Source organism: Oreochromis niloticus, linkage group LG8 (assembly GCF_001858045.2).
Source record: "Oreochromis niloticus isolate F11D_XX linkage group LG8, O_niloticus_UMD_NMBU, whole genome shotgun sequence".
NCBI lineage: Eukaryota > Metazoa > Chordata > Actinopteri > Cichliformes > Cichlidae > Oreochromis > Oreochromis niloticus.
In genome coordinates, this window is record NC_031973.2 from 7,290,778 (window position 1) to 7,306,268 (window position 15,491).

Genomic DNA, 15,491 nt, shown 5'->3' on the forward strand with positions numbered 1-15,491 from the left:
TAGTTGAGTTTAGTTTTTTTTTAAATTTCAGTTTCTTAATGAGAGTTTTTATTACTAAACTGTTTTAACACTTAACTTAAACCTGTTACTTTATAAATAGATCCGTCAGTCATTGACGACTTATCAGCAAAGCAAGACTTTTTTTATTAATTCAGTTCGATCCAATTCAGTTTCACTTACATAGTGCCAACAAAACAATCAGCTCAAGGTGCTTTATATTGTAAGGCGGGCTGTCCAACTCCAGGCCTCAAGGAACGGTGACCTGCAGGTTTTAGATATCACCTGAATCAAATGATTAGTTCATTACCAGGCCTCTGGAGAACTTCACGACATGTTGAGGTGGTCATTTAGCCATTTAAATCAGCTGTGTTGGATCAAGGACACATCTAAAACCTGCAGGACACCGGGCCTTGAGGTCTGGAGTTGGACACCCCTGTTGTAAGGTAAAGACCGTACAATATTAGAAAGAAATCTCAACTATCAGAGCTATGATCAAGCACTTGGTGACAGTGGGAAGAAAAACCTCGCTTTTAACAGGAAGAAACCTCCAACAGAACCAGGCTCAGGGAGGGGCAGCTATCTGCCGCTACCAGTTGGAGGGCCCAGAGGATGAATGAAATATTTTTCCTTAAGTCAGGATCTATTTTGCTTTATAGTTTTCAGGTGCAAGATGCAATTTTTGGGCCATGTAGCTGAATAAATAGAGTTTTAGGTAGAGTAAGAGTTGACAGACATGCCAGCAGCTTTACTTACAGCACATTCAAATGTGCCTCAGTCTCAATGGAAAGTAATTTTTCTAATATGTTCATTTTAAATCAGAATGTGAAAAGAAGCTGAGACCATGTTTTTCCCATATTTGATGCATAAATATCACTTTTTCTAACTAATCAAATTTCCTCTAAATTTTGCATTTATATAGTCATAAAATAAATATTTTACAAGTTAAAATGTAGAACCAAAAATAATTCAAATTTAGCCATAAGCATTGAGATAACTGTTTTAGAGTGAGTACTTTCCCCATCTAACATCACATATAACTACAAAGAAAATGAACAGTCTTTTTCCGTGTTTATCTTACCACATTCCTGTTTTCTATTCATAGAGTATTGCTGTCTCCAACAACATAGAACATGGCAATTCAAGGCCTACGAGTGGCTTCAACTCCCCCGTGGACAGGTAAATCTGTCAAGCCTTTCTGTTTTCCTCACTCTGCCGTTTTATTTGCTTTTAAAGGAACAATAGAGTCTAACAATTCTTGCCTAATTTAAGTAAGAAAGCTGAAAATCAATGGGAATCTTGTAGAAATGTCTTTTCTTTGGATCCCTTCCTCCTCCACTCCTGTGGGGTTTCAGGCTTGAGGCAGTAGACAGACGCTGCTGTGTTTTTCATTGCAGAGAGGCAGAATGGACCCTTGAAGATTTCTGTTTTTTGACTGGGTGTCAGATGTTGTAAAGGCCTTGTTTTCTATGCTGGTGGGATATTAGTGATGTTAGGTTTTTTTTATCAGCATGAGTGCACACAATGGATGAGCACAATGTGTTTGTGTGTCGAGTGTTGTGGGGGATGTTCACCTTGGATTTAACGCTTTAAGAGGATGATATATCTGTTTTTTTATTTTTAGTCTATAGAATATAAGAAAATGCTGTTTTCGTTGTTTAACACACCTCAAAATACACAAATTTGATCTAAAGTTGTGATTTTATTTTGAACCTAATATGTTTAATACAAATTATATCATCTTCCAATTTATCAAAGCTCTTTTTAGGATAAATAAAGTGATTGTCAGGCTCTGTCACGGTCATCTTAGTTCCCTTTTTCGATTAGCAAGGAACAGGCTGTATCTAACATGTCTACTATAAATTGAAGCAAACATCAAGAGGGGATTGATTGTCATGTTTTGCAACAGCCTGGTCATGCACTGTTCAGCATCCAAAACACACTCCCAGTTGCTTAATTCTTCTGAGAAAAGCCCTCGATAACTGATGACCCAAACTGCGTGTCACAAATAACAAAGAAAACAAAGGTTTGCAGTATCGCCACAGATGTTCGCCTGTTGCAGTCTGATTTCTGTGTACTCAGTGTCTGAAGGTGAACTAAAGTTACCTGTGAGGTGGAGGTTTTTAAATAGGGACGGGTGGGTGCTGCCAGCCAGTAGGCCTGTAAATGTTTGCAGCCTGTGCTGGGGAGGTGGATGGAGGGGGGGTCTGTTACCACAGTGGTCCAAAAAAAGGCCCATGAGATGCAATTAGCTGAACCAAACCTTTTTATAAAATACCCTGAATGTTCTGCAGTTCTCTGAAACCTAAAACTCCTTGATTGTATAAATGCTACAGATCGCACCGACACGTTGCGTTCCCTGGATGAACACCAGCTTCTTGTAGACTCCTAACAGGCTTCTGAGAGACTTTTACTTAACTGTTTATACCCCAGAGACATGCCACTGTAACACATCAAGCCTTTCTTTGACACTTCAGAGTGTTTATTACTATGTGCCAACATAATCAGTCTTTGTGGATATTCAGATCTCTACTTTTGTTCTAGATGATGAATTGGCTTTAAAATTGCTTTACAAGGAATTTATCAGTGGTTTCTTAGGGTGGGTTTTCTAACTCGTATGATTTTTTTTTTTTTTTGCAGCTACGCGTCTGATGTGACTTCAAGCCTGAGCGACGGCTACGAGGGCCTATCGGAGAAGAACGAGAAATCAGTGGCGAGACGAACGGCTGCGAAGCTGTTCAGGAGGAGGGCGCGCTCGAGGCTTCGCATCATCGGGGTACAATAAATCAAATGTTTGGTTTAATTACAGCACAGCAAATCCTTTTTTTCTGCACATAATAAACAAATAAATCAAACTGGCCTGAACTGAATTAGCGGAGGAAATTTATTTATGAGTGAGTGGTGAGGCACCACCCTAGTTATGTAACGTTATCAGTAGCAATGCTGCTCTTCCCCCAGCGACCGCAGTGCATTGCTTTTCTGATCAGGACATTCTGTGGTCATTTAATGAGCCTGTTTGGATTGGCTGCAGAGACAAACACATCATGGATAACCACATGTGCCTAAACAGTCTGCTACAGTAGAGTCTCATACATGTCATCACCATTGATCCTCTCTGTCTCCATCAGCTCTCTGATAAAGTGGACCGGGTGGTGGAGTGCCAGCTGCAGACGCACAATGACAAGATGGTGACCTTCAAGTTTGACCTGGATGGAGATAACCCAGAAGACATTGCTGCTGTCATGGTGAACCATTATCTGTGCTTAGTCACTATATATAAAATGATCAAACGGTCATCTTTTGCTACATTTCTCTTGTTTTTATTAGGTTTTTTAACTTTATTATGTTTATACAACAATATTTTTCTTTAGTCAACTGATCACATGGCAGAAAATCATTGCATTTAGGCACGTAGACACGGTCAAGGAGATCTGCTGAAGTTCAAACTGAGCATCAGAATGTCAAAGAAATGTGATTTAAGTGTTTTTGAATGTGGTGTGGTGATTGTTACCATATTGGCTGGTCTGGGTATTTCAAGAACTATTGATCTGCTGGGATTTTCCCACACAAACATCCCTAGAGTTTATGGAGGATGGTCTGAAAAAGAGGAAAAATGCAGACAGTAGCAGTTGGTGTGGGTGAAAATCCCTTGTCAAAGCCACAGGTCAGGAGCATACCTATTGCTCTTCTGCATACCTTGTTACATCTGAGGTCTGCAGAAGAGCATCTCTGAACATAGCAGAAGACCACACCAGGTGCCATTCCTAGCCTGTCGGCTAAAAACAGGAAACAGAAGCTACAATTTACATCCCCAAAGTTGGACAATGCAAGATTGAAAAAATGTTTCCTGGTCTTGCGAGTCTCAATTTTTGCTACAACCTTCAGATAGTACTTTCTTTAGTGTTACCTTTATTGGGCAGCTAATGCTTAAAGACTGTTTAAAAAGACCAAAGTAGCCATTTGTATTTTGTTGGCTACTGTTTTGAAGCCTTGTGTTTGACATGCTGGCCTTTGCCAAAATTGAGGGTTAATGATGAAAGTAAGAGTTTTTCTTGGGGAAGGGAACCTCACATGAAGGTGCGATGATCCAGCAGCACTTTTTGTTCGCTGGATGTGCAGTTTTCCTTCACTCTAAAAACACACTAGGCTTTTGTTTATTGCGTCTTGGCAAAGCAGGGGCACTTGGCTTCACAACAGCACAGTGGTTCTCAGTAGAGGGTTTTAAATGAGCTGAATTATGCCATGCTGTCAGGAAACGATGCTACGCCCCAGCCCACAATTCAGACACAGTGAAAACTGCATGAATATGCAAAACTCCTCTAAGGATCTGCTACGTTGTGGACTTTGTGAACCCACAAAATAAACAAGCACTAGTGTACTATATTCGCAGATTTATTGTATTACACGTTAAAAATATTTTATACTTTATTTCTTTTAATTAATACATTTTGGGACTGTACTCCACTTTAACTAAACAGCTGTCATCAGTCAGTGTTGCAGATCTAATTGTTATATAAAAGTCATAACATTACACAGACCAGTACAGAATAAAACTTTAAGTCGTTTTATATTAGACTTCTAGACGAAGAAGGCTAAATTTCATTTTAGGTTTTACACAAATTATATTGATTTTATGTCAGAACTGAAATATCTTTTGATGGCCACTCAAGAAAATGGGATTTCACAAACTAATGGGTGATGTCACAGTGCCCACAACCATCTTTGATATACAGTCTATGTCTGAGTCTGTGAAAATAAATTAAAAATGACTCAAATTTGTTATTTATAACACTTCTTTTAAAAGCTAAAAAGTTTATTTATGAATGTTGTTTTTTGGCTGCAGCTCCTAAGAACCTTATTCTGCACTATCCGATGAGCTGCTATTGAGAAACTCTAGCTGCTTTTCATAACCTTGTGGCACTTTTGAATTTGACTAAGTGAAGAATCTGAATACATTCTCCGTGGTCCTTTTGCCATCTAGGTGCACAACGAGTTCATCTTGCCATCAGAGAAGGAGGGCTTTATCTACCGCTTGGGTGACATCATCAAACGAGCCGAGGCACTGTTTGCCAAACAACAGCCGGTCCACTCCACTGGGCACCGACTTGCCCAGCCTGCATTGCACGGAGGGATTAACTCATTGTCGTCCTCACAGGTCAGAAACAGCACCTGCCCCTTTCCATAAATCTGCGCCACAGGATTGTTAGCTGAGAGAAAAAGGAAGTGATTGTGTTTTACAGTGCTGATTGTCATAAATTACAACATCTCTCTGCGCTGATCAATGACAGACCCATAAATCTGGGACAAATGCAACACTTCAGAGTAATGTCCTGTCCACTGGTAATAAAAAACGTCACTGTCCACAGGCCTTCCTGAGGTTAGCCTTTTAAGATTAAAGGCTAAGTGCTCTTAAAGCCACCTGAAGAAGAGCTTTCACTTAAAGTGCTAATATCATAAAACGCATTAAATCATGTGTTTCCTTTTTTGTATTTGTTTCCGTAACCACATATCCTTTCCACTGCTAACAACATAATGAACTTTCCAGCATATCTGCCCACAGGGAGTGGGTGAAATAATTTATGCTTGGATGAATTAAGCTTTTATGAATCCAGGTTTTGTTAAACTGTAAAATGAACCGACTTGTTGGGAGCAGTGTAGTCCCCGTAAGATATGACCTAATGTGTAACCAGGTACAACTTGTCCACTTATGGAAAAGAATCATGTGTTCTGCCAGGATATTTTCCACTTTGTGGAACACAAAGAAACAACCATTCTTGTCCTTTTGGTAAAAAAAAAAATATGATCATAGAGATTCAGAAGTAATGGGAAAAAAGAGGTAAGTTAGAGCCATAACTACTATTTACCATCTATTTATCTTGTTTCCAACATGAAAATGGGAATTGTTCAATGACAAATACGCCTGATACTTTAAAATGCTTATAAAGCAAACTGTGTTAATGTGAAGGCATTTCCAGTTGTTGCGTATGGAATATTGTTTAGGAAAACAATGATGTTTTTTTCTTTTCACATTAATATCTGGACAAAGTTCTCAGGTTCAACAGAACACTTTAGCCTGGTTGAGTTTAAGTTTATAGCTTCACTTTTGATGTGTACTGCATGCGTAGCCACATCCCCTTACAGCTGAGAGATAATATGACTGCAGTCCTAAATTGTCAAGGGAAAAAAAAGAGAAAGAAAACAGACCAACAGGAAGTCAGGAAGAGACTGACGAGCCCAGAAAGTCATCTGTCTACAGCGCCTCTACTCTGGCTCTTGTAATGCTGAGGTGGGGCATTGTGCCGGGACTCTATTAATAAATTCTATAAATGGAGATTAAATCCCTGGAAAGTCCTGCTTGTCTAGCTGTTCTTAGCTTACTCTACATACCAGTGGACAAACAAAACAAAAACAGCACTCGTGCAATTTCTGCTGTGCACTCTTTACCATTTCACCAGGTTAGTTTAGCTTGGTGAACACGGCAGCACTGAAAAATGACTACGAGGAGGCTGAAAACACCTTTAAAGGATATAATAATATATCAATTAAATCCAAGAATAAAAATACTAGTGAGTTTGTTCACCCAGAACACACCATCCTGTAGATTTTGAAATGTGAAAACTTCAGCCTGCTGATGGCTCTAAAGCAAGAATGTCAAACTGTTTTTACATCACGAGCCACATACAGCCTAGTTTGATTTACGTGAGCCAGGCCAGTGAATATCCCTGTTCTGTCAGGACACAGAAGTCTAACTACTACTACTTATTCCATGAGATATTTCAGTATAAGAAAAAGTAAATGAAAAATCGGTCAACATGACTCTTTAGACTTAAATTGTAAGTAGTGAATGTGTAGAATTACAGAAATCTAATACTTATTTACTTTGGTGTAGTATGAATGGCCTTGGGGAAGGTCTTTATTAGTAGAAAAGGTTGTAAAAAGTATGAAAATAGTTAAAAAAAAAAGTCCAAACTGTATGCCTTCCTCCACATGTTTCAAATTTGATTTTGGCTCATGGGACTTATGTTTTACACCCCTGCTCTAAAACAAATATGAGGGGATTACAAAACTTTAAGGAAAGCGACTGATGTTTGCTTGTATGCTTTTAACAGTCAAAATTCATCCTCATTCCCTCTTCTCCCGTGTTTTTAGTTGACTTGTTAGAGTCTACAGAAAAGTGTCATTGCATGGATCTTATATCTGAGTTAGTTTATAGGACTTATAACAAAAATAGCTTGAGCTTGAAGACACTTATAACAGAAATCCTAAATTAATTTATTAAAGTTTGAAATATTCAAATGAGGAGGGCCAAGGTCTAGTGTTTGTGTGGCTTGACACTCAGATTTGATGACTTGATGTTTTCCCTATAAGTCCACCATCTTAAAAGCAGTAAATTAAGGTGTTCTCTTAGGCACCATGATAAATGTAGACCTCAAACTAGCAGCAGCACTCCAATCATGCCTCTAACCAGCTATTAGAGCTAATCATCAAACTTGGGAAGGCGCTTTGAAGTGCAGATGAGTCATGCATAATTAGAGAAAGCAGGCCCTAATATCCAATACAGGACAGAGTGTTTCAATGTTTTTGGAATGGGAGAGACTGAATTTATCAAATGTGCTCTTTTACAGCCTAATCTGCACAATCACACCCTGCCTCGAACACACTCATCCTCTTCTCTGCCTGGTGAGTTTCACATGTTTTCTGATTAACTGAATTCATTCATTAAATGGCAAACTGGATGATTTGATGCTCTTTAAGAATAAAAAAATGGTAGGAATCTGAAAGTGAATCAGCCTCTTATTCTAAAAGTACCATCGTGTGTGTGTTTGTGTGTGTGTGTCTGAAATGCATGTGAGACTAACTTGCATTTTTTTGCCTGTGCATGATCATTTGTGAAGGAGCATCGACTCATGCATGTTTGTGTCTCGTCTTAGACTGCAGTGTGGCTAAACCGAGTGTAGGGGTACGTGGCTCGCCCCCATGTCCCAATGGAGAGGTCTCCAGTGCAGACATTACTTCACCTGTGCGACCTCTAATACGCTCGCAGTCTTTCCACAACGCCCCAGGTAAATGGCTCTCCGCCCCTCCCTCTGGTCCCTGCGCGAAGAGGCCGAGCATTGTTTACTCTTTCAGCACACTGAAAAATTGTTACAGTCCTTTGGCATAGAATAAGTCAAAGCAAAGCTCAGCTACCTCATAAACCCCCTCCCCTCCTCAGGGCCTGTTCTCGGTATTGTTCAGACATTCGCATGGCGCCATCCACCATCACTACACCTCAAAGCCTTCGTCTGTGTCTGCTTTGCAGCAGGGCCTCCTGGGTAATTACCTCACCTGAAGGGCGCTTTCTAGCTTTTAGGGAGCTGTGAATGCTGTCACTGTAAAGCATGAGGGTTCTCCACTCCTGCGATAGTCAGCAACATCTGGTTGCCAGAACAAACTCCTGCTGAATTTCCAAGAAAGTTGCCTCCCTGTCAGAGACTCACTCTCGAAAGGAAAGACATTTAAAGTCACTTTAACTGCGCACATCCTTCACGTGCAACCGCATTGCCATCTGTACATCCTCATTCCCTCTTCTCCCGTGTTCCTTCTCTGCTTGGCGTCTGGTGCATGGTTGCTTTTGTAATGCTTCTTGGCCACATTACAGAGTGTTGCCTAACCTGTTTCCGTCAGCTTGGAAAAAGTAGAGGCTGGTTTGCATCATCAGCAACTGGAGGTGTGGTTTATAACTGTGGAGCCATTGTTGAGGTAGATGGCCAATCAATGGATGGGGCTGGGTATTGGCGTCCTAAGCTATTCCCCAAGGAGTGATGTAAAAATCTTGACTTCTTTAATCTGACAATTAGACCCACAGCCTTGTATACATACACACACGTGCATCCCATTTAAGCTCCTCTAAAATGTTGACATGAAAGCCTCACTTGCTCCATTGATGCTAAATCCCTCAGGGCCATGTAAGGCTGGTGTGCAACTGCTCCAGCGATCAGATACAATTATTGTCCAATGCTGCTTTAAACAAAACGTCTTTGTTCACCATGGAAACCCATTATTTAAAAGGATGGGAAACATTTACTCTGTGCTCCTCATGGTGATTATCTTGGCAGGCGGGGAGAGGGAAGAGTCGGACTGACAAAACGAGGACAGGAAAGAAACGATATGATCGAACCTAACTCACTGGGTCGAGCACAAACAAGATCAATGCCCCTAATTTTTATGTATTTTGCATTGTAAAACAACAGTAAAGGTTTTCTAATTTAGTCTAAGGTCATTTACTTTCAATGTTGAATTAAGCTCCGCTTGTCTCTTTGTGTTCTAGGTTCTCCTCTTCATAATCAGCACCATCACCGCCCTACATCTCTCCTGCCTAATCACCAGCAGTACCCCTTGCCCTTTATGAACCACACCCACTTTCCATTCCCATATCCAGGGTCTCCGGGTTCACCCAAGCCAGCAGGGATCCATCCTCCCCTCACACGTGTAGCCAGTAACCCCACATTCCCCTCTGTTCCCTCCCCAACCCCGAGCTCTCCGAGTCCTCTGAGTGAGACCCCAAGTCCTGTCAACACAGAATTTGTTAACATATCCCCTCCTGCCCTTCAAACTCCCACCATGTGGCCCCCCCACTCGCAGCCCCTTTTTTCCTTAGCTAATGTAATCTCCATGGCAATGAGTATGGCTCAGTCTTTTATCCCTCCTGCAGGCCTTCCCACCCAAGGGCTGCCCTCATATCCAAGCTTTCTCCCCCACCTACACAGTCATATGGCTCCACAGCCAGGTTACCCCTCTGTCTACCCCCAACCTTACCAGACTTCACCAGGAGAGGCCTCTTACCCTGCAGGGGGAATCCCAGTGCAGAACAATGTCTACCACTGCCCTGAACATATGCCTCAAATGGATGGAGCTAATTTAACTCACAGCAGTCCTCCACAGTGGCCCCATCCTGCCACCCCACCATCCATGCCTTCCACTCCTCCTCCACCTGCTCCTGCACAGCAGGTTGGACTCACCGGTTCCCCCAGCCGAACCCAGGAAGGGAGTCATGTGCCCCCAACCTCAGCCCAAGCTCCAGCTCCAGCTAAACCCAGACCAGAGGTCTCCAGTTCGAATTCAAGTTCAAGCTCATCAGATCTTTCACCATCACCCCCAGAGAGCCCAGAAAACACTGTGAGTTATTTTAGTTCTGATTCTTCTAAAGCAATTTTTAATATAGGAGTGATTAGCTCATTAACCTTTATCAATAATTCTCATTAGTCATTTTTATATTATAGTTCTGAACACTTTATAAGACTGCAATTTCTTCCTCACTGCATGGAGCTAATTAGAATAATTGAATGTAAATTAGCATGTAGACGGGGACTTCCATCACACTGCCCTGATTTATTGGTTGAATTTTAAAATGGCATTTAATGAGCATCAGTCGTGTCTGGTCTGCTGTAGCACTTATGCTAATAATATTTCTTCCCTCTGTTTAGTTATCATCTTTCAACAGCCAGTTGCACCCTGCTGTGCCAGAGAAGAATACAAGTACCCCAAAACCAAAAGCTTCTTCCCCCAAATCTGGTAAGAAATTATTTGCGTGTTCTCATGTTTTTCAAGCAGGTCTCTGCATCACTTAAAGCCCATAGCAGTGATGTTCAGCTTGTAAATAACTGGAGATCATTAACTACTTCATAAACAAACAATAATGTGATCAGCAACTGCACAAGCATAGACACCAACCTCATATAACAGATGTAGTTTTTTTTAACTCTATATATGTGTCATAGTTGCACTGGTTAACTACTAAAGAGTTCTTCTCCTGGGTACATAGTTTTATTTATTGAACGGGAAGATAGCAAGCTGTTATCCCATGATTGATTTATAAGTATTACAAAAGACTAAAGTAAGTGTGATTTTGGGTTTGAAGTGGTTTTGAAAAGCAGTTCTCATATTCTGGCTAGAAGTTGCTCTCTGATACCCCTTATAGTCCTACATCGCAAACCCTCATGCTAACTGTAACATAAACTCCTACCTTTCCTACCAGAAAGTTCTCACAAGATTTCCTAAGTAATGCTCTAATACTCTAAGTAGTACTCTAAATCTCAACATGCTTTTATTTAATATTTTTATATTTTTTTTGTCTTTGAGTGTTTGAGTGTTTAATCACTCACTCATTTATGGATGAGCAGTTTTGGAGAAACTGCAATCCAAAGTCTGCTTTTTCTGCAGAGCTACGCTTAGATAAACACTTATCCAGAGAGTGTATCCTTGGAATTTTTCTTCTTTTCAAACACTGACTTTATGATTTCCTGCTCGTGACATGTTTATTGTACATGTGTGAATTGCAGCAAAACTCCCCAAGCAGGCACTGCTCTAGCATGATGAATGTTACTAGCCAGAGGTTCAGAGTGCTAGAAAATACCATATTGTATGATATTTATGTGTGCATCCCAAACACGCACATGCACCTTTAGCCATCCATTTTCTTGTATTGGCTCAAAATACGTGATGGACCATTTGCTTTTTGAGTTTTTTTTCCTTCTGCAATCCAAGTTCCTTCTGTCTCTGCTGACATTATCACTTATTACTGGTGCCTCAGAGCTATTGCGTAAGCGCAAGTCTGGATTTAATGTTCCATTCAATATGAACACAAACGTAGGTGTTATTGCGGCCCGGCCCACTGACAAAGGCCAATCAGCAAGCAGCTGTGCCCATTAAAGGCCTCTCCTCCCATGTCCACACCTGACAGTATTTATACCCTCCTCAGAAGCCCATATTCAACAGAGTCCCTCTGTTTTAGTGGGCACAGACCCAGACACGTTCTGCATTTACTGTAAGGAGGACACTCAGTGGGCAAATTGAAGAACTGCAGGTCTTTTAAAACCCTAAATTGCCTCCAGATGTGAGCACATGCAGTCACACTTGGGCTACATTCCATCTCGTCCTCTACACCCACCAATCCGTGACGAGTATAAATCCCTGTGGAGTCACTTGTGGTTGTTGAAGGGTCTCTTAATTAAGTAGTCGGGTAGAAGTAGAGTGGCAAGCTTGCCTCTCTCTGACAGAAACGAGAACTTCCAGTTAGCATCTGCAGTGATTTATCCCGCTGTCAGATGGATGTGCTAAGATAACGTCCATGAGTTTTTACGTATCTGTTCAGTCCATTATTTTTTTTTCTTGTTTTTTGTTTTTTTTTTACCCTTTAAAAGAATTTTTAACTTTCCAAAAGCATGTATAAAAAAAACAAAAAAACAATCACACTCAAACTGATATCTTTAAGTGTGTCGCATTTTCTCCTTATTTCCCCGTAGTAGCTGGGAAGCGATCTACTGACCTTCCGATTAATACACGACTCTACCTCATGCTCCACTGGTGCAGACTTCCATGTCGGAGAGCTTACATTTAAAACTAGCTGGTTTTAAACAGCCCTTAATGTGGCGAGGCCTCTATTCAAACATGCAAGCCGAGTAAAAGTGTGTAAGGAGAGCGTGTAAGCAAACAATACTGGTTTAAACAGTGCTGTTAGCATTCAGGAGTCACAAAGCACACTGGAGAATACAGTCTAACACATTACAAACACTAAAAAAAAGAAAAAAAAGAGGATGGGAAGTAATGGAATATATATTTAATAGAACAATGCAAAAAATGACCTTTTTCCTTAAAGTTAAACACATTAAAACAAGTGGCATGAGCAGTACAAAAATGTAAATTGTTAAACTGTACAGTGTAAAAAAGCTTATCTGGCATAAAACATGTTAGAGAAATGCCGGGTAAACAGATTAGCTGACTTTTAAATAAGTCCTGGGTTGTGTTTGATTGTGACTATCCATCATAGCTATTAGTTGCTGTCACTGCTATAATTTCAGACTCTTTAGAGGGAATTCACTTTAATGCTTAGAAATAACGCATGCTGAAAAAGCCTAACACACCTTTAGACCTGTTATTGTCTCAAGAAACATGTGACAAACTTTTAATCAAACCCATGTGATTAGGCATGATTAGAGAACAGTTGCTGCTGTTTAGTCTATGATTAGCTGTGACTGACAGCCTTTACATATACGCATTTTCTTCCTCTACATTGCAGAAGTTCAGTCTGCATCAGTGACTGTTGGACGATTCCAGGTGACGCCCAGCATGGACATCCCTTTGCCTGATGCGCCTGCACCTGCAGCCCCCAAGCCCGCAGAGAACAGCAGCAACCAGTCGGAGAGCAGCACAGAGGAGCAGGGTGAGTCTGAGGCGAGCCTGGCCACCTCCCTCACAATGACCCCTCCTCAGCCACAACCCCGCAAAGGTTCTTCGGGAGTCCAACAGGAGGCCGACGGGCAGGCTGGATGGGCAGTCAGCCAGAAGCAGCAGCAGGAAGAGGAAGATGAAGATGAGGAAGAGGTTATCGGGGAACAGCCGAGGGGGAGGAGGAGAAGCCGTCGAAGGGCGTACAGCCTGAGCCTACTGGGAACATCTGCAGACAGCGGGCTCTCTGTGACGGCTGCTGATACAGAGGGGAGGCTATGGGACGGAGCAGCGGACAGTCCACAGTACACCAATGCCCTTCACAATTTATGGATGATGACTTATAACCGCAGTGCTCCCTACCTAAGCAGTGATGACTCAGACAGTGAAGATGAGGACATGCTGGAAGAGCTTCAGGAGCTCAGAGAGAAGTAAGTGACACCACTTAAGATAGTTAAGGTAACAGAGTACCAAAAAAAGCTGTTTGAGGAACATTTTAAACTGTTTACCTAGACAAGCTACATTATGAGCATTCATATCTGGCAGTCTTTTGGGTATCAAATTGAGTTTGAGAGCACTGAAAAAAAATTGCGTCTGTTTTGATATAAAGAATAACAAGGAGATGTCGAGATTTGCCAGACAAGAGAACAGACTTATTGTCTTTACTGTAAACAGATTGTGTTTAGATAAAACCCCCAACTCTCCCAAAGTCATGTTCAAATGCAGTACATAACTTAATCAAAGGCCTAAATTAAAATTCTGATTGAGTGAGTCTTTAAATGTGCTTCTTTTTGTCCTTTATCAGACATCTGGCAGAAGTTCTGGCCCTGCAGGCTGCCCAGAAAAGAGAAATTGAGGAACTGTATAAGAAGATGGGAAAGGTCCCCCCTCCGGGCATCGTCTCTCCTGCTGCTATGCTGTCCAGCCGACAGCGCCGCCTCTCCAAAGGAAACGGTTTTCCTTCGTCTCGCAGGAACAGCCTTCAGCGACTGGAGATGTTACCGCTTCAAGGTAACAAAGAATATTCCTTTCTTTATTAGAGTTATTATCATGTAAATATGCAACAGCTTCGAGTCTGAATGAGTTTTATAAGTCATGTACTGCTTTCCAAGGTATCATTAGGAGAAACTCTCTTGGAGGCAGCAGCAGTGGCTCGCAGGACAAACCTTGCAAAGGCGTCACTTTTGCCACAGACCTAAGTAGAATGGTGAGTCAGCACTTCCTTAACAAGCTTTTGAATTATATGACAAATGAAACAGGGTGTCTGCAGGTATAAACAAGTTAAATTTAGCGATTGTTTGCACATTAATTAACATAAACGCACAGGTGTAGCCATAAAAACCAATTCATGCCTTTATTTTAATGCCGTTTTTAAAACGCCATTAAATTCAAATTAAGAAAAAACTTCCAATTGAAATTCACATAAAAAATGTTTTTTTCCTCTGATGTCTCATCAACATGACAGTGAGCTGAAATGCAAACATGGTCCTCCAGTTGTTTATTATTATGAAAACAAAGTAAAAATATTATTGTTGATCCAAATTAGATTAACCAACAAAGCCTGAACCACCAAGAGTAATTGTTATTCTCGTCGTCATGTCTCATTATCCTCATATTTGTCACTAAACTTTAAAAGCATCTTCAGGGTTTCCATTAAATCCCTGGATCTAAAACAGTCTGTATGCAAAAGATGGCTTCTGGGTCTGGAAAGTAAGGGAATGCTGAAGACCCTTAAACTTGCATTATTTCTAATGGCCAGCAGGGGGGCAACTCCTCCAGTTGGCTTGCCTTGACATGTGACGTCATGAAACACTCAATTCCAAGTTTTGTGTCTTATTCAATACAACATGATGTTCATTTTGTAAATTATGATCCCACCCAGAGTCAGAATGGAGGATAAACCGGAGTTACATCCATTAGTCGTTAGCCTACCAGTGTGCAGCGTCCATCGGTTTCTCAGATGTTTCAGAAAGCCATCTTAGAAACCGAGCATTCACTTGCTAATGGGTCATGACTGCAAAAACGCTTAGCTTGAGGCTTCAATTACTAATGGGTGATGTCACAATTACCACATCCATCTTTTATATGCAGTCTTTAGCTTAAACTGTTACATCCATTAAATCAGCTAATGTGTTTTATCATCCAACTGTTACTGCTAACTGTTTCAACGCCTATTAAAACAGCCTGAAAGAGCCTAATACATCGAGTTACATTTCCTGACCTGAATGTGTAGAGGAGGCAAAAATGTCAGGAGAGGTTTATACTCATAAGAACCTGTAGCCACCCTT

At 41.1% G+C, this 15,491-nt stretch overlaps 1 protein-coding gene across 2 annotated transcripts in view; it reads left to right on the plus strand.

Annotated features, from left to right (window-relative positions):
- Positions 1 to 15,491, plus strand: part of wnk4a (WNK lysine deficient protein kinase 4a) — a 46,369-nt gene that overhangs the window by 29,109 nt on the left and 1,769 nt on the right. The window contains exons 10-20 of one of the 2 annotated variants that reach the window (XM_005458161.3): positions 1,103 to 1,176; positions 2,638 to 2,773; positions 3,126 to 3,242; positions 4,979 to 5,152; positions 7,623 to 7,677; positions 7,929 to 8,060; positions 9,308 to 10,155; positions 10,464 to 10,551; positions 13,055 to 13,634; positions 14,009 to 14,214; positions 14,316 to 14,410. In XM_005458161.3, the coding sequence (XP_005458218.1) occupies positions 1,103 to 1,176; positions 2,638 to 2,773; positions 3,126 to 3,242; positions 4,979 to 5,152; positions 7,623 to 7,677; positions 7,929 to 8,060; positions 9,308 to 10,155; positions 10,464 to 10,551; positions 13,055 to 13,634; positions 14,009 to 14,214; positions 14,316 to 14,410 (2,505 nt within the window). The remainder of the gene's footprint in view (positions 1 to 1,102; positions 1,177 to 2,637; positions 2,774 to 3,125; positions 3,243 to 4,978; positions 5,153 to 7,622; positions 7,678 to 7,928; positions 8,061 to 9,307; positions 10,156 to 10,463; positions 10,552 to 13,054; positions 13,635 to 14,008; positions 14,215 to 14,315; positions 14,411 to 15,491) is intronic. The other variant, XM_005458162.3, reaches the window with a different exon arrangement.